General features: G+C 38.2%; 1 protein-coding gene across 4 annotated transcripts in view; it reads left to right on the top strand.

Annotated features, from left to right (window-relative positions):
- sptbn2 (spectrin, beta, non-erythrocytic 2) overlaps positions 1-19,469 on the top strand; it is a 53,561-nt gene that overhangs the window by 6,645 nt on the left and 27,447 nt on the right. For 3 of the 4 annotated variants that reach the window (XM_085288836.1, XM_085288835.1, XM_085288838.1), the window contains exon 2: positions 9,476-9,663. In XM_085288836.1, the coding sequence (XP_085144962.1) occupies positions 9,507-9,663 (157 nt within the window). In that variant the 5' untranslated portion in view covers positions 9,476-9,506. Of the gene's footprint in view, positions 1-9,475; positions 9,664-15,093; positions 15,803-19,469 lie in introns of those variants that run through there. The other variant, XM_085288837.1, reaches the window with a different exon arrangement.

Raw genomic sequence — 19,469 nt, 5'->3', positions numbered from 1 at the left:
GAATAGCTTTAGTGTAGTTGTTGTTTTAAACTTGAGTATGAACTTGCAGACTTGCAAAATGCAGCAAGATATTTTAAAAAACAGTTTTGTTGATTAAAAAACACTATATCGGATTCATATCGGTATCGGCAGATATCCAAATTTATGATATCGGTATCGGTATCGGACATAAAAAAGTGGTATCGTGCCATCTCTAATCTCTATATGCATTCAAATATGTAAAGAATTTCTTCATTCCCAGTCAGTAACTGGGGATGTTTTAGCTTTTTATTCAAGAAGTCCCTCAGTTGCAAATATCTAAAAAAGTCTTGATTTTGCAACCCATACTTATTCTTAAGGTCCTGGAAACTCATCATTTTTCCGTCTTTCAACTTTATTAGCCCATGTTTTAAATGTCGAGTCGGTCTTACTAGGCAAAAATTCTGGGTCATATGCAAACCACCTAAGCAGTTAAAATTTTTAAGGTTAAATTGAGGTTTCCGTTCATTAGAATATAGCTGCTTCTCTGAACAACTGTGTGATTATCAACTTAAAGTATTTTAAAACAAAGAAATGTGGTGTGTAGAGCCAGAGACATTATCAGCTGAAGATGTAGCACTGAAATGGTTCTAAATTTAAATCTATGAGAGAATTATCTAAGAACCAAGATAATAACAGTTTTAACTTCTAAGGGAAAAAGTTGTTAAAACATTATTGTAAACTAGAATTGCCTAACTTATTTGTTTTAATCAGATCGGGCTGGTGATTCTATGCATGCAGTTTTAACGTCCCTGTGACCATTAAAACTAAAGTTAATTTAGTTAATACTCAAAATAACTGTCAAGTGCTTCTGGGTGGACTTTATAATCATTAAAAGCATCTCGCAAGCTGTAACTTTTTTGTTTAACATAAAGTTTAGTGTTATCTCCCAACCCTTTTTCCAAATTTTTTTTATTATACCGAGTGAAATGATACAAATTAATACTGCTGTCTATCTTTTTGCTGTGTGGATGCTAATTGCTAATTTAGCTGTGGCTACTCTGCACACAAGAGGAGGGAGAAATGGACACCGGGGAGTTTTATCCCCACTTCCAACAGGAGTTTGCACAGATACATAACAGCTGGAGAACTATTCACAGATCTTCACATATGGTTAAGTTTATGCCAATGTGTAGTGTCAGCTTAGGCCTCATGTGCTTTTGGCGGGTTCAGAAGCAAGGGTGATGTAATGGAAGTGTATTCATGTAGAAAAGTAATGTGCACATCTGTGAGGGCACCATTAATACTGAACCTTCTGAAGTGCTTCTACAGTGGACTTCCAGCATTAATTCAGTTTTAAATGTGGATTAACAGGTTTGGAAATGGACAACATTGCTTTGACTCACAACACTAACATTTCACTCACCAAACTGAGGGAAACACCTCTTGGACAGTCTGTGCCACACTGCAAGCCATAAAAATGTATCAGTAGCACAAACGAGTTACAAAGGTCCTGTTCAGTGATTTTAGTTAGTGAACATGAAGCCTAGAAAAGGCTGATTAGTTCCCAGTGTTTTTTGTGCTGGAATATCTGTTAATGAAAACCTAAATTCCAGGGTCCAGATGGATTAATAAAATTCACCTTGCCTAGATATATGAAGCCATCCATAGAGAACAAAATACTTTTTGTACCAGGATCTAAACATTCTTTTTAACGCTGTATAGTTTTAACTTAGGGCTCTTTGGGAATTGACTTACTTTTGCAGCCAGTATGAAGTAGCACTTAAAGATGCTCCAGTTCTATCACTTTTCAAGTGGCTACAGCCATTTTCTGCTCTTGAAGTTATACACGGACTCAGTACACTAGCAGCTCTGCACTTTGCTCTTATAAAAACCAGATTTATAAATATCTCTATGACCAGATCATGACCATTGTTTTATTGTATCAAGCAATATATTATAGTAAATCAGCAACTATCAGTTAATAAGAGGGTAATATAAATTTATGGTGCCAAAGCATTTAACATTGGTCTTGCCTAACATTGGTACTCCATTCTTTCACTGAGGATTCACACTGAAACATTTTATGATGTCATGTATACCCAGTGGTTTGCTTAATAAAAATTAGCTCCCTGCGCTAAGAAACAAGGCAGCATCACATGGGTGTACTATAGGTGTTGACTGTGATGATCTGCTGGTTTTGCTATTTTGATTCATTAAGAAATATTAAATTCACATTTGCATAGCTATTTAGTTGTGTGCTTGCTTGCTTTTGGGTGTGGTTGGTACAATGTGGCGACCAGACTGTAGTCAAGAACTTGACTGAACTTAATGCTTATAGATTGTTTTTAAGATGCACCACAGTGATACAGATGTTCTTTAACCTGATGCGCCAGGTTATTAGGAGCATCAGGAATGCTAGTAACCTGCGTTCCTTATGTGTTGCTTGCACAGTTTTCAGTTAAATTTTACACAGTATCTCAGATTCTATGAAAACCAACTATGTAAACTGAACGAGTACCAGCACTCTCTTTATATTATTTATAATATTGCCAGAAGCATTGATGTTGTAGTAGATGCAGTAGAAAACAGGGAAAACACAACTCTTAACATGACATTTTCCAGCTGTTTTTATTATGACAGCTTGTACTCTATTAAACCTGCATCTAGAGTCTTTTAATGAATAAATATCTCTCTTAAAGGTGAGGTCTGGAAGGCTTTTGTCAGCACCACTTATGGGGGCTGATTTTTAGATGGAGAACAGTTGTTTCGCCAGTGCTTCACAAGGTCACAAAGTGTTACACACCCCCACAGAAATCTGAACGCGCAAAGTCTCACTGCCACTTCAAATCATAGAGCTAGCAAGCAATACTGATATGGACAGTGGTTAAGTACTTGGATAGGAGCATTTGCTGATAATCACTTATCTTAAAATTAAATGAATACCTTTCAGTGTATGCGTTCAGCTTATCAGTTCTTGCTTTTCTCTGGGTACTCTGAAATTACATTTAGGAACTACAGCATCTTAGTGCAGCAAGACTGCTTTTTGACTAAAGTGATCACGTTTTTGCCAAAGGTTGCAATTTGCTAAATGAATGCTTGCTAGTCCTTTTCAAAACACTTCAAAGAACAGCTGTGTGACACCACCATTATAAGTAACACCAACGTGGTGATTTAAATCTGCCGCAGACCTTAAATATGTGTTATTTTCTGTCACCCAGATGAACATATTTCATGAGGTTGTTGTTAATCACGGGGTAACAATTATCAAACTCCTACAGAGAGAGGATGTTGCTAAATAAAACTTTACATTTCAGATGGTTTAGAAACTAAAAAGTAAAGTGGTACAAAAATATTACACACCACTGGTAGAAATCTTAAAAGAAAATCCTGGTGTGTTTTTATATTGGCGCATTAGGATTTTTAATGGTAACTGAAATGTTTGAGAGCAAGGCTTTGTTTTTTATTTTCTCATTATAGCTCACATTCAGCCACATTATTCATATATTGGGTAGTGTTGTTGGTTCCAGGTATTTTTGTATTGGCCAGTTGTCCATCAAGTAGTAAAGCTTTCTGATTGGATGAAGCTATTTTCACTGATATGAATGATCTTGTATGAATCCGAAGCACTGTGTATTAGCACATGCAGGCGTGATGCCCGAGCTCGTCTCTGCATTTGTTCTTGTGTGTTTTAAAATGGCATGAATAATTAATTCACTGATGTTTTTAATTTGGATTTCTGGCAGCTTGGGAGATTGATGCTATTGTAACTCCCAGCCAAATGTATTTAGAAATGAAGGCTAAGCCCAGGACTCATTCAGCTGCAGCAGCAAGAGGGGAGCACAAACACTATAGCATTTGCCTGTTTTTAGTATTAGTCTTAATAAGCCATATTGTGGATGGGCCAGTATTCTCACTGGGCCTTAACTTGCCTGTATAGCAGCATCTCTCTGTACTGAACATTAATGATACCAATGGGACTATTAATTATTCTTTTTTTGTTGTAAATGTGACAAATCACTGAAGAAGATGTAGGTCATAGGCATCCATGTTTTCTGTCAGATAATACAGATTTCAATAATATAGAGGTCATGTGGAGGATTGACATTGTTTATAAACTAGATCGTTATGTTTTTGTCCATTAAGTACCTAAAGTATATAGTAGCGCTTCTGTGTTTTCAGACTAATAAGAAAGTTGTAAACCGTCACTGAGTTTGATGACATTTTCCAAGACTACAGGGAAATGTGACTTCTTGCAGTGAATAGTAATTCAGCTCTGGAAAACAATTTCTGTATTTGCCATGTTGCATTGATTAATAAATTAGTTTGACTGTTAATATGATTACTTGTTAAAATTAATTTAGTGTGTCATTTGTGAAAATGAAAAGATAATACGGATGTAGAATAAAATGACATCAAAACAAAATATTATCTGGAGTTAGGCTGATATCTATGTCGATATGTGAAGGGCATGCTGGCTGCGTGAGTGTTTGATAAATGTGATGCTACAGGTCAACAAAGGATCTCTGCTGTCCTATTCAGCAGGGCATTCAGGCCAGGATCAGCAGGCCGTGGAAGGGCCTCTGATGCATATGTGCCTCTGGCTGCCTCATCTCTGCAAACAGGAAAGGCTTGAACGGCTGGCCTCATCCCTCTGCTGACTCTCCATTGTGTGGGGCCACTTTGGCAGGGCACGCTTTGTCCTCTGCTTTTTGGGATCTGCCTCCACACCCTGCAGGCTCAACTAAGTATCACAGGCAGCTTGATTTGGGGCAAAGCAGAGGTGCCACATTCACTTGAATATATTAATATTCATTAATGCAAAGCTCATGGCTTCGGTATACTCATAAAGAATGCCAGCAAAACATTTTCTTTAATTTTAGTTTTTTTTCCTTCACTTAAAGATTTTTACAATGAAATTGGTAAAATGTTAAAAATCTTATGTTTGTGTGTTTTGAATGACTGTGTTTTAACATGGTTTTGTTATGAGTTGTATCGCCCCTTTGTCTGCCATTATAAGGAGTGTGTGTGTGTGAGACCGTCTACCCTATTCCCCTGGTGCAAGGTAGCAGTTTGGCTGGTTAATGTGCACAAGCCTAATTCCCTGAGGGTGACTGATTGCAGGCTCTATTTCTCTTTCCTCTCTCCCTGATTAACGGGTGCAGTGACAAACAGCCCAGCTGGGCAAAGGGAGGCAGCTCTGGGAGGGGAGGTGGGGTGACACAGAAGAAAAAATAGGCAGAGGTGGTGGCGCTGCCTATCATACTGCTAGCTCTGCCTTCCTTTCTTAACCAGTGTCGTTCTGTTGTGAGTAATAGCCTGATGTGTGTCTGCCCAGTATAGAGCTCGATTTAGCCACAAGGCATTTCTTTGTGCCCTACTTTAATCTTTTTCCCATTGTACAGAAGCACTATGTATCTGTGTCATGTGCCTTTCATTTGTATATTGTTTTGATTTAATTACAGTAATAATTTTTCAAAAGCATGTTAAGATATAAAGGCTGTGACAGGTTCTAAATATTTCATACACAAATGTTTGTCTTTGTTTTGTATTTGTGGATTAGACCTTGGGGGGATTTTCTTTCATAGAAACTCTTTTATGTGACCTTTTTGTGCCACATCTGTCTGCCAGGCTGTGTTTTTATTTATTTATTTTTAAGTAGCTTTGGGGCTTAAATCTTATGTCTGAAGGTTTGGAAAATAGGCTTTTTTAGGGGAAAAAAATCAGGTTGAAGGCTCCTGCATGGCATTTTTACAAAGTTGCATTTTTATGGGTTAATTTCTTTATCTGATTTTGTTTCTGTCTGGACTGGGGGAGGTGGCTGCACATCACTCAGGCTGGCATAATTGTTGGTGTTGGACCAATCTATTTTGTGTGTCACTTTCAAAAGCATCATGTGTATACTGTATGTAGAAGGGCTGTTGGGGGTGGTGTGCGGTAATAGGTCAGGTCAGCTTGTATGTGCAGTTTTTATGTCACCCAGTGTTGTGCGTGTGTGTGTGGGAGGATGAGTACAGTAGGCTGTATCATAGTAGGTCAGGGGATTGTTAGTCTGATCCATTGAGGAGCGATTAGTCCAGACACTGAGCCAAGCCTCTTCATACTCACAACAAGGGGAGGATTGGCGCTTTGTTATCGCTGCCAGACTCTTGTGACCTCACTGGTCCTGCCCCTCTCCAGCTCCTGCCAATCCCCCAAACAGATTGCCTTGGACTATATTACTGCCAGGCCTGTCCTGGATAGTCTGTCTTCTGTGTGACTCCTGCTTCCATGCTGTGGCATTTTTATAATTTGGGCTATGTAGAAATCTTAAATGTAGCTACTTATCAGTAACGCTAGACTGATACCATACCAGTCACATAGTGTAGTAGTGTCTTTGTTTTTCTATTATTATTATTATTATTATTATTATTATTAGTCCTATAATATGCCAGAGTAAAGAAGAAAGCATGAATTGAAAAGGAGGAGAGCAGTGTTTGGATGTTTTTGAAACCACTGTGTCATAGTACACATATTTTAACATCGCTCCAATCTTCAACTGAAGACTCAGTGATATACCTGACTACTTATGCATACAGTGAGTTGTAGAGAAAAGGCAAGTCACTCCTAGGGCGCCAGATAGGTGACAAATCAAGGAGCAGTTCCAAGGCGTTGTATTTCCTGCTTCTCTAATCCATGCATTTAGTTTCTATTCCCATCCACTTTCTTAATCAACCACTAATAGGATTTTCCAAGCATTTGTTTTTGTTTTGTTTTTCTATGTATATTTTACAAAATCAAATTTATGTTAAAGTACGCAGCTGCTGCACAACAGAAATGGCTGTGCATGACTTGAAGAAAACTATCTAAAAACGAAGATAAAAATCATAATTAGCAATATCCCAGTACTGACAACGGTGCACCAGAAAGTGCAACACCAGCATCTCTTCTCTTCTTTTCTGTCTTAAGCTATACTAAAAACTGGTAAATGTACAATTTGCTCAGGAAAAATATATTTGTAAAGAAAATACAAAACTGACTGAAGCCTTATACTTTTGCTCTGTCACACAGTAGGTTGCTACGGTGTAGCCACAGATATTTACGGAGTGAACACTCTTTAAAATTTTAAGATACAAAGGTTCAGTTCTGATTCCTTTTAGAGTTCATGCTAGGCTTTTAAAATGTGCACTTTTTTCCTTTATTATACTTTGCTCTGGGATGTTATAGCCTGCCTGTTGTGTGTTTTCTAGAATCAGCGATGGAAGGAACATGTATAGATGCAATCTGGCCCTGTATTTCTTGTGTACACTCAGATTGGGCCCATCTGGTAGCTGTCTGTTATTGATTTCCAGTGTGATTTAGAGGATACATCAACTTGGCAAAGCATGACAAGTTCAAGAATAGTTCTCCCAGATATATTAACAGCAGCTTTACATTTAACCAGATAAATCTATTCCATTGGCTGCTATCAGGTTTTTTAAGTCATACCTGGGTGACTCAGAAATTGAATTTGCATACTAATTGTGTGTAATATGGCCTGATTATTCTTTGCAGTATAACATGATCTAATAATGACCAAACTAAAACATAAACCTGATGGACAGTATTTATGTCCTTATTTGGAAAGGGCAGTTTGCATCCTTTAATGAATAAATTAAACCTTGAACAAAAGGACAGGGCTCAGCAGTTCTCAGTCATGCTTAGCCTTTAATTACTTACTTTTAACAGCACAATTATTTTTGTAAAAATCTGTCATTTCTTCCCATCACTGCTCCTCATCTAATGGCTCTGATTAGGTTAGCCACAGCTGGTAGACACAACTAAAGCTAAACTCACAGGTATTAACAAACTGACTACTCAACCATGTCTATTAATCTGTTCAATGCTCTTAAGCAAATGGCTTCAGTTAGCTAATGGATCTCTATTGCAGGGGGCTTAATCTTAATGTAGGTCCCCCATTGTGTGTATTTGTGCATAACACTAAAGACAAGCTGTGTCTGGTTAGTGCTGTATATACAGTTAAGCCTTTACATATAGAATTTTTACCATGTCAAATGGTTAAGGTGTGAGTCACCATGCCTGTACAGCAGTTCTTGTGCTGTAGTTGTGCAGAATAATTGTCTCACACTCAGGATTCAATTGAATAGAAAAGACAAGATGCTTCTGCTTCTCGACCAAACTCTGAGAGCTAGCCAGCTGGAGAAAGAGGGTGGGATTGACCTCATTCTGTTTGAAGTATTGATTGTTGCCGTATTAGGAAGCCTTGTTTTTTTTTTTTTTATAACTGGATGCTGAATTCGTACAAACAGCAGGATGGGAAGATATTGCGTTCTTAGCAGTGATTCAAGGACCGAGGTGACTAATTTATTCTGAGGAGGTTTTAGACCACTTGGCGAGCTGTGGCGATGTAGAGCAATGTTTTGATGAGGCCCCTTACTGTTTGTGTGATATAATCTGCCAGCACTTGCACAGGAATGCATGAATGACACACATCTCATAATTATGTTGTGAAATGTTAACAAAATGTCTTTCAGTTCCAAGACTCCACACCTGTTAACGGACTGACTCTCTTTTAACAGGTGCCATTTAACTAACCTTTCTTATTTATCTACAATAATGGGTAAATAAATATATAGACAGAACTTTATTAATTCCTTGAGTCAGTTCCTCTGGGAAATTCAGTAAATATATATAATAATTGAACTGTTATCATATTGACATAAGGAAAGATTTTTTAGTTCAGTGCAGTTTCTTTACAAAAGATGCAATAATGGCATAAAAAGACTACAAAAGCAGGGGAGTAGATTTCTGGTATAAACCCTTTTCCATTAAAGTATCTTGTAAAAACAATCAATTTTAGTTTTGCTGCAATGATACAATACGTATTGACATTTTAGCAGATAAGCAGTTTTTTATTTACCTTTATTTAATTTTAGAAGTGAAGCCATGCGATGAGAGAGTGCTTTTTTTATGTGCAGCTTTTATGTCATTACAACCCTGGTTTAATGCAGTATGACACCGTGTAAGTGTATTTATACTGCCATATGTCTTCGTCTTTTTTGGTTGCTAGGTTATAGTTATATACTCGCAAAAGTTGAAACCTAAGTAGGTTGACACTGCTGTGCCGTTATGACTCAGCATACAATGACATTACTGGAGTTACAGGAGCTCTCATTTTTAATCGACTAGCATAATGACTTCGTGACAGTTGCTAAACTTATCTCAAAGTCTGTTACACACTGGCAGTTGCACCGTCCAAGCTTGCATTTGCATATGACTTACATTTGAGCATATAAAACTAGAGTGCAGCTGGCAGGCTTTGTGTGCTCAGTGTGTGGTTGACGTGCATTGTCTTTTCTTTTTTTTTCTTTTTTTTATATGGAAAATAGAAGTGGACCATTTGTTTCTGAAGTTTAATTTTCAAACTTTGTCTTTCAAATATTTCAAGGGTTAGTGTTGTGAAGCTTCTTGTATTATGCAATGACCTCTCCCTGCTGTCCATGCACTGACTGTCTGTGTTTCTGTGTCCGAACTGTAGGTTGAATGCGTTTTTCTCCAGCCTGGACAACATGAGCACAATCTCGCCAACAGACTTCGACAGCTTGGAGATCCAGCAGCAGTACAATGACATCAACAATCGCTGGGACCTGGCAGCAGAGACTGACTGGGACAATGAGAACAGTTCGGCACGTCTCTTTGAACGGTCTCGTATTAAGGCCCTCGCAGGTATGCTACACATCAGTGTACATTCTTCCAGTGTTGCTTGTCAATGTGCACCCATGTACGTGCATTTCTTTCTGTTTAAAACATTTTGTCACAATTGAAAACAAGAGTGTCACATGTCTGTTTAGAGGCCGGATCCTGTAACACTAAAGGCTAAATTGTAAGTACAATTTATTAAGTATACCAGTGCATGCCAGGTATCCAGGGATAAAAATTGCCCAGGAGAGACTTGAATTAAATTCTACTAATTTTGAAGGCTTGACTAGCTAAGGTTGTTGTTGAATGGATTGTTTTAAAATTGCACTGATGGATCCATTAAAGTGTGCTGAGCTTTACAGTGTGATGTAAATTGTGTGACGATTAAAAAAGTACAACGAAATGACATAAAAAAGTAAACAAAAGATACAACTCAATAATGACGTTTGGTCTCAAATACCGAAATGCTACCATATGACAAGTCTTTATTTAAAGATGGTGACATTCCATACATACATTACATACATGATTGGGAAATTTTTTTATTAGCTTTTAGAAAATCTTTCGAATTTTACCAAGACTTTTATAGATCAAGTGTCTGCACACATGCTGATGCTCTTGTATTCCAAGATTTGGTTAGCAGGCAGTTTAAATCTATCCATAATAGGTCTGCAAACAGACCTATTATGGGATATTTCTGCGCTTCCTTTTTGCCCTCACAATGTTCTGACATGACAGAGTTTTTTATCCTACCAGTTTCTTTGGTGAAGTAGTCGGGAGAGGAAAGAAGGTTCATTGAGGAAAATAAGACATTTACTCCGAGGAGTATTATGGCTAAAAGCAATGCCAAATGTAACTTGTAAAACAATTGGTGAGAAGGTGAGAATAGAAAACCTGTGACAGTGAAGTCTTGAGCTTTTTAAGTTGAGTTTAAGAAAACTCTTTTATTCCCAATATGTTATGAGAAAGATCGTTTTGCACTTACCCCAATGTTGTAACTGTTTTGTAAAGCATGCGTTTTAATATCCAACAAGAGTTTTAGCAATATTCACTTGAGATCAGTCCTGATACTAACACTGCAGAAATCTCTGTAGACTGGGGAACAGGTTTCATTATTTTTTGTCCCCAAAGGCTCAGTTCTGTCTTTATAGGGCAAGACAGAAATACTTCCAAAAGGAGGACAAAACGAGGAAGCTGTATAGTCTGTTGAGCAAAGAGAAATGTGGCTAGGTTGATCTGTTTCTGTGCAGGTTCTTTTCACACCAGTGCTTCTGCATCTAAACTCATGTTATGTCTGATTAGTGATCTTACTGAAATGAATTAAGATGCTATCTAGGGCTGAACGATTATGGAAAATAATCTAATTGCGATTTTTTGCCCCAATATTGCGATTGCGATGCGATATGCGATTATTTTTTAAGGTCTTTGTCTTCTGTATTATTAAACAAAGACAAGCAATACATCATATAGCATGGCCAATACTATATTACATTAATTTTAAACTGTTCTTTCCTGGAAGACAGACCTCTGTTATGATGACATGAGGTGATGCATGAATTGATGACTGACATTTTTATTTAACTTCTTCAATCACAACAGTATATTTGAACATACACAATAGTTTATTTTTAGCTTACAAACATCTGAGCATAAAGTGCTGACAAGGAACCCTGGTGTAAACATTAAAATGAAAGTCAGTACAATGTGCAGATTGCAGAAATATACATAAACAAAATCAGTGGCTTTACCACACTCAGTTTTTCGACATCTGTGAACTACTAGACAGTCATTAAATTAAAAAAATAATATTAAATAAATAAAACTAATAAATAAAAAATACACACATCTTACTGATCTCTGCAGTCAGTAACATTACACATAAAGTGCAAACATAATAGCAATTGTATAAACACACACACAAACACGCCTTTAAAATTTAAAGGCGTGAAATTGGACGGTCTAGTTCTGATTAGCGTCACCGCTGTCTCGGTGGAGTTTAATAAACTCGGCCGTCTGCTTCTTGCTATCTAAAATATAACCAGACACTGGTGTAAATTCTCGACTGTCTCATACTTCTGTTTAATAAGTTTTCTGTTTGACGTTTAGTCAGCTGTGTGAAAACCAAGGAGGAACCCACCCGGGGGATTAATAAAGTTTTATTTTATCTAATCTAATAACTTTAATCTCAGCCAAACCGATTTACTCACGAACAAACAAAACACTGAAAAAAGCCCAACAATAACATTTTTAGGTTGTCTAAGTGACTTATATATTACGTTTAACCCGAGCAGCGAAACTCCGCGGTGATCTGAAAATGATGTGCCGGGAGTTGTGCCGTTCTCGGCCGCATCAGTAACCCTCGAGCTCCCGGCTAGCTGTCGAGCTGGTGGGTAGCAGACGCCTCTGAAAACGTCGAAGCACTTTTGCAAATATGGGATATCTTGATAAACCGAGCAGATATTTGATGTTTACACAACTACTTTCTCGCCTGAAAATATGTTAAAAGTTTATTTTGTGACCCTGAAAGATTAGTATGAGTAATTTTAAAACTTAGTAGCGGCCGCCATTGCTGGAAACTGGAGTTTGGCTGGGCCGCGCTATGAATTCTGGGATATGGTAGTAATTTGGACAGCCTTCGGCGCGTCGCTGTGACGTAATCGGTCTACAAATGCGGCCTCAGGAGGATGCAGCCCATGAATTTGGACATGTCCAGAGTATAATCGCAGCCTTTGCGGTTAGAAAATTGCACTTGATCATGTCGCGATATTATCGCAAATGCGATATATCGTTCAGCCCTAATGCTATCCTTTTTAAGAGTGCAATAATAATAATAATTTCGATGACAGTTTTATTCAGTAGCTTACTCCAAAGCCTCAAAGCTGTGCAAACACAGGCCAGTCTGCCATTGTTGGAAGCGTCAAATAAGGTGACACATTATTGGCTGTTTTATCAGATCTGCTGGAGGTGTGTTTGTGTGTGTTTATTTAACTGGCCTGGCCTGGCTTCACCTCTATTAAAACCTCTATTGTTAAAAACAAGATGCAGTGTCATAATGAACCCAGCAGAGGGGAGCAACAGGCAGTCGCCAACACACATATATACATGCACAAACACGCACACGCACACATCGAAACCACACGCTATAATGATCTTGAGCACTATTGTAGTCAATGTGTTTGTCAGATATACACCTCATTTTACTGGGGAGGAGTGCACCACAGTTCATTTCCTTTAGGAGCTGCCGTTATATAGAAATTGCACTTTATAAACAGTCATGTCCTGTCAGGTAACTTTTTATTATATAGCAGTATGCTGTAATACTGTTTGCACTTGTGATCAAACAAGAACTTGTGTGTGTATGTGTGAGCTTCTATGTGAATGTCTTTAAATACTGTCTAAGTTTTACAAGTGTGGACTTGATGTGCACATTCTTTGACATGCTCTAGCAGCTATTCCCCCCAGGCTTAGCTTAGGCCCACCGTTTATGACTTCTCCCCAAATGTCAAGACTTTGTGCAGTCTCTAAGGTGCTTTTTCTTTTCACGTCTTCCTCTCAATTTCTGTCAAACGTTTTGTGCCTGTCTCTATGTAACATGATTAGCAGTGCGTACCTCTTACAGTGGAGAGCTTCTCTTTTTTTAAGATCATTTTCATTTACAGATAACCACTTATCGACTGTACTGTACCGTGTGGGCAGCAAGGCAAGCTGTGCAAATTTGCATTTTTTGAAACCAACGGCTTGCTTCAAACGCAAACAGTTAGGCGTGTTCACTTGAGAGCGCGTCCACAGCTACAACACATGGCCTTTGAAAATTATTTGAGTGATTTCTCAATATCTGTGTGCTTTGTGTTCAGTTTTGTAATAGATCTGCATAATTATCATAGACACAACAAACCTGAACTGTATTTAAAGTAGGCCTTTTAATAGGATATTTTTAATAATCAACTGAAACATAAAACAGACACGTGTGTTTGTATTTGGCTTGTGTAAATTTCGCCACATTTATGGACTCATATGAGTAGTTCACCCTACTCTCTTTAGGGGAATTCCCCTTCAGATCAAAGTTTAGAGTACACTTCATTCTTCCGTCCTCCCATGGGTGCTCAGCTGGGGTTGTGCTGTGAGACAGATAAAATATACATGTTTAGCAAGAGATGTCTACTCTTTCCCCTTTTTTAGTGCTTACTCCCCCAGCAGCTTCTGGTTTTTCTGTCTTATCAGGCTAATTAACCACACAAGCTCATTATTCATTGTCACTGCCTGTAGTTTGTTGAGTGTGGAATTTCTCCCAGATGTCATTTAGACAGTTTTCATGTTTCACAAAAGTAACTCTAATCTTGTTTCTTAATTTGTTCATTCGTGGGTTGCATAGCGAGGTAATGCTCACATTTATCTGGTTTTTATTTTTGATGTGATTGCGATGTTTAAAATATGTCCAATGGGATTTTAAGTGGGATAGCTTTGGTGCACTATTTTTCTCACTACATTTGATTGTAGCATAGTCGCTGTTCCTCAAGAGGAAGTGTGTCCTCTTTGGATCTCATTAGTCCAGTCCCCCCTCCATAAACACCCAGTTACAGAAAGCCTGGGGCATTTGGTCCTCTAATGAGAACAATCCAGATGCTGCCAGCTCATCAGGACAAACACAGACCAGACCACGATGATCCCCCCTGACCAGACTAAAAGAGCCTGAAAGAATATGACCTTTGTCCTCACTGTGTTTATAGTTTTGTGTTATTTTTGAGCTGGCGTTTATTAAATATACATTACATTTTAAAGGTGAAGTTTCCATTCAATGCTATTTACTGTTAAGAATTTATATTTATAATCTCCTGTTAATGTATACTCTTTGTTAACAGTGAACTTACTCTGTATTACACAGATTAAACTCTTTAATGGAAATAATGGCAAGTATGTATTCAGCAACTATACAATGGTGAGAATCAGTTCTTAACTGCTTGAAAACGCCTAAATTGATTATAATGAAATTAATTTAATGATTTTCTTGAAGAGCTGCCAGGAATCATTTTAGTACTTGGTTCTAAACTAGTAAGAAGTCAGATCTGCTTAAACCATTTAGTTTTTAAGAGTTAACAACTCACTTCCACCCCCTTTGCCTCATGAAGTAACACGCAAGTTGACAGATTTTGAATCTTGTTATGGCAGGAAACACTTGCTGCCTTTCTGAGACTTTCTCAGCAGCTTCCTTCCTGTCTTAACGCCCTTCTCATAACGCAGCCCCCACATACAGTAAAGGAAAGATTAAACGTTGTCTTACAAAATAACATACGATCATGTAAAATGATGAGGACTTTTGTGACGCACCTTTCAGGCAAGCCACACCCCGGTGCTCTCTGGAATTAAGGTGGAGTTAGATAATCCACCTAGGGCTACACTGAGCAGAGGACTTTAATGGTTTAGTCCGCCTTCACACCTCCTCCCTCGCTTCCACCATGTTCTATCTATGTGCTCCTCCTTCAAACACACCTTATGCAAATGGCACAATTTTTAGAGAGCCCAGCAGGCTTTGTTTACACAGCTATCCGACTATGGCCGGTTAGCTTGCCTGCAGCTCCTGTGTTCTGCTCCAGCAAATGCACAGAGGTTGAAGGGAAGGAATACCCAGGGTTTTTTTTCTTCTCTCACCAGAACCACAAGGGAGTGTAACTTTGCTCAGAGGCCAGAGGGGTGGTGAAATGAATGAAACAAGAGAACTTTTTGCTCCTCAGTTTTGGTTAAATGATTCTTTGAAAAAATCCCCCACCGTTGCACTCACTCTGCGTGTCATTGGACAAGGTGGACCTTACGGTGGATGAAGAGAAGAAAAGGCGGCAACATTTCTCAGCTTGTGTTGTGGGAATAAAAGAGGAGGATATACCAAGGCTTTTGTGGTACACTAAAAGTATCTTTTGGATAACCTTTTCAAGGATTAGATCTTGGTTTGTTTTTCTTTTAAAAGTCGCAAAGTTTGCTTCTGTTGTGCTATGTGGGAGAATACCCATTCATTCTGTGCCTGAGAGGAATATTTTACAAAGACGGCTTGAGGACGAAAAAAAAAACATGGAGTGGGACCACAGGGAAAGAGATTCCTGCTTGTCCCCAGCAGCTTTTGTTAATCAGGTGCAATACTCTAACATCCTCGAAGGAAGATTTAAACAGTTGCAAGGTAAGAGTTAGATCTCATTGAAAGGGAAGATCCTTTTTAATTACCACACGTTTCTATGATGTTGTTATTTTTTTAATTTTTAAACATTTTTTTTAACTGAGCTGATACCTTGATAACTTGATAACCTTGATAACTCTGCCGTATAACTCTGTGCTGCTTATGAAAACCGTTTTTAATGTTACTAATGTTGATAAAGCAGTTGTAGAGCCAGCAGCAAACACGTATTCTGTTGTTTGTTGAAACAGGAAATATTGAGTAGAAATCTACTACTTGGCATGCAGTAGTTGTGGGTGCAGGTGCTTCGAGTTGTAACTAAGGCCGCAAAAGACTTTATTTTTTCCCCTGGATGAGGTAATTATCAGCATGAGGTTGAAATAATTCTTCTTACTTATGAACCTTTTCTGAGCTAGGAGAGAAATGAGGAAGAGATACAGTAGGCTCTCGGCTCATATCTAAAGCAGGCAGTCAGTCTGGTACCTGATCACTGCGCCACCTGTCCGTTCTTATCTTATTACAATACACAGCTCTGTTACTCACTGAAGCCTGCCAAGTCTATGAGATCTAGCTTATAGAAATCAGAGGCCATGGGAAAAGAATCTTAGGCTGAAACTTACAGGGTTCCCTTAAAATTAATCTCTTAACTACACTAATCCAATTACTTTCTTAACTAATGTCTGTAAAAGCTTGTGCTAAATAGCAGTTAATATGTTTACCTGAAAACAGTTTTTAAAGTGTGGAGGTTTACAGTATTTGAAAGTGTGTAGTGTGAGGGACACTGGCCTGCCATTTGTGTGCATGAAGATCAGTCTATTCCTGGTTGCCATCTGGGATGGAGAACTGCCTTCAAGTTTACTTGAAGGGCAGGTCTACTTTCTACTTTCTTTGCAGGTTTGACATTCTTGTTGCACACCAACACGTTGGCCAATATCTACATTATCGCAAGATTATCGCGGAAATAGACACGGTTTCTGTTGAAAGAAGGTTTATTTCTTATCTGTGAAGTAATGTTTACATCTTAACTCAAAACACTGCTAGTTTTCACTGGAGATAAGAGCCACATAACAAATGGTATCACTTTCCTTAAGAATATATAAACGTTGCTGCATTTTCTTAAACTGATCTTGCACCCACATTCACCGGTAAGCTAGGGGTACATTCCAGCATGTTTTTCTTCAATTTCAGCCTGTAACTCACAGGCAAATGTATGGGTTCAGAGATTAGTCATCAAGCTAGTAGCAATGATTCCCTATTACAAAGATACTTTCTGTCTAATGTGTTGGAGAGATGACTATGAGCTACACATGATCTACCTCTACTTTGATAGACGTGTTTGTGCGTAGATGTGTTTTGGGTAAAATTTGTCATAAATGCAATGATACACATGTATCTAAATGCACAGCACATCTTGTCAACACCCACTTGCATTTCCAGTTTGACTACCCTTGCGGCTCATTCTTTGTGTCACTCCCTCATGTTGAATCATGAGAGCTGGTGTAATTGAAGGATATGGTGTGCACTCACATAGTTTTGTCATAGCACCAATTTGCAAAAAGGTTTTGCATTGCATCATTTACATTTTATTAGAAATATTTGCCATTCATTTGCAATTTTCATTTTTTGCAAGATTAAATTAGCGCTTTGTCATTTTAAACACAAACGTCATCTCTGTTGTGCAATATGCTACAGTTACTTTAGAAATCTTAACACAGACAAGGGCAAATATTTTATCGGGCCCAGTACCAGTCCAACAAGAAGTCATGTTTAGGATCTTCTGGCTGTTGTGTAAGTGATGGCTAAATGGTAAAAGTTAAACTGAATAACTATATTACAGTGGTCAAAGCAGACATGTTTAATGAAAAACCAGGCCTAGTGGTTTACGCCATTTCTGTCAGTAGTCACTGTTACAGGTTGGAGGGAAGTTTTTTTTCCTGTTGCCCAGATCACACTGTGTATTATATTCCTTTTGTGTGTAAAGTACATTGGAGGAAATCTATACCAAAGTTCAGCCTTTTACTTCAGGCAAGAGCCAAGATGAATATTTTTTTATTCACTATCCCAATTCATCAGTAATTAGGGTAAGAGTTATAATTTGTCAAACAGCCATACTTGGCATTGTTTCATCAGTTTTGGTTTGTTGTTTTAGTGACAGCATTCATTCATTTCATTTTGTTTTTACGTCAGTGTTACCCCTGGCTTCATTCTGATAGCCACAAAAGTCACATCGTCTGCATGCTTTAGTATATCAGTATGTGGCAATCTTGTGTCTATCTCTGAACTGTATGCCCCTGTTTAATGTGGCTGCATGTCGTCGTAACTTGTGCTTGTATTGAACGTGATATACAAGTGTTACCAAGTTCAGCCAAGTAAGACTGCTTTTAGAGAAGGGATCAGGGTGCCCAGTCAGACTGAAGCTAACAGGTTCAGATGCTGTGAGGTTAATGGAAATGTGTAAAAGGGCATTTAGACAACAGAGTGTTGGTCCAAAGGGTCACTTTCTTAGCCACTGTGGACTTTGGCAGTACTGTCACTCAGCAGGCCTTAGCAGCATGGCATTGTTCAAACAGAAAGTACTTTTCTCTAAAGCCTTCAAATAGACAAAGTGACGAGGTGTCCATATATACTTTGCAGCATAGGCTATTTTGAACTGAACCCACAGATTTCTCACTGTAGTGTGTAATAATTGATTCTCAGCCTGATATGTATTTCCTGTACTAATTTAGTTCATATAATCTGTTGACTCTCCATAAAGAAGTGGCTAATGTTGTTGTGTTTATCTACTTTTTCTGCATAATTAAAAAAATGAATTAATACTGGGGGACATCAGTGGTGCATTTTGCTCAAATATCAAATCTAGCAAGACACTTTTGAATGTTTGTAACCTGATATTTCTAAAAGTCTCAGTGAAAGCTCAGTGACTTGTGGCCTTTGGCTGTAACTGAGAGTCACATCAGCAAGGGTGAAGATTTAACATAGGTGCAGACATGCACAATAACTTTCTTTGTTTGTAAAGTGCAGAAAGAAAGAGGTCATTAGACAACAATGGTATAATGAATGTTGTCCTATTTACATGTTACATGCCACATGGGTCCAGAAGTTATCGTTAAGGGATGCTTATTTATGTTTCTTTTCTCATGGGATTGGCCTTGCCCAGTCTAGATTTCTCCCATCTTCCTTTATTATCACGTGCAGCTGAAAGTTCCACAAAGAAATGTGACTGAAGGAGGGTATCACTTCCATCAGTACGATTTAAAAAGGAGAGGAGGTCTCTCTGTCATACCCTCCCTGTCAGTTGTAATAACAAACCCGTTAAAGTTGGGCAAGCTTCTAAAGTTGCAACCTCAAGCTGCTAAAAGTGCAAGAATAACTCATGCCACATGTGGCAAGGCGGCGGTTTTACTACAGCCCTAGTTTCAAAGTTATAAGTGAAGGAAGGGAAGTTCCGCTTTTATAGGGAGAAGAATGTGAAAGCATGCGCATCTGTGTTTCACTCACTTGCACAGACAAGACATTTCTATTTCACACAAAAATGCAAAGAATGAAATCAAACCAGAATATAAAAATGGCACTGAATAAACACAAACAGTGGCAGGGTACTATAACACTGTAGATATTTACAACACAAATTGTTGACTTCCAAGTAGATAGATATTTTAAGTTGAAGAAGCAG

The sequence above is a fragment of the Mchenga conophoros genome, linkage group LG10, assembly GCF_057382185.1.
Source record: "Mchenga conophoros isolate Kocher_MC1m ecotype Shallow Benthic linkage group LG10, M_conophoros_male_GT1.1, whole genome shotgun sequence".
Classification (NCBI taxonomy): Eukaryota; Metazoa; Chordata; class Actinopteri; order Cichliformes; family Cichlidae; genus Mchenga; species Mchenga conophoros.
Note: the sequence above shows the minus strand (reverse complement) of the source record. Positions and strands in the feature narration are given on the sequence as shown.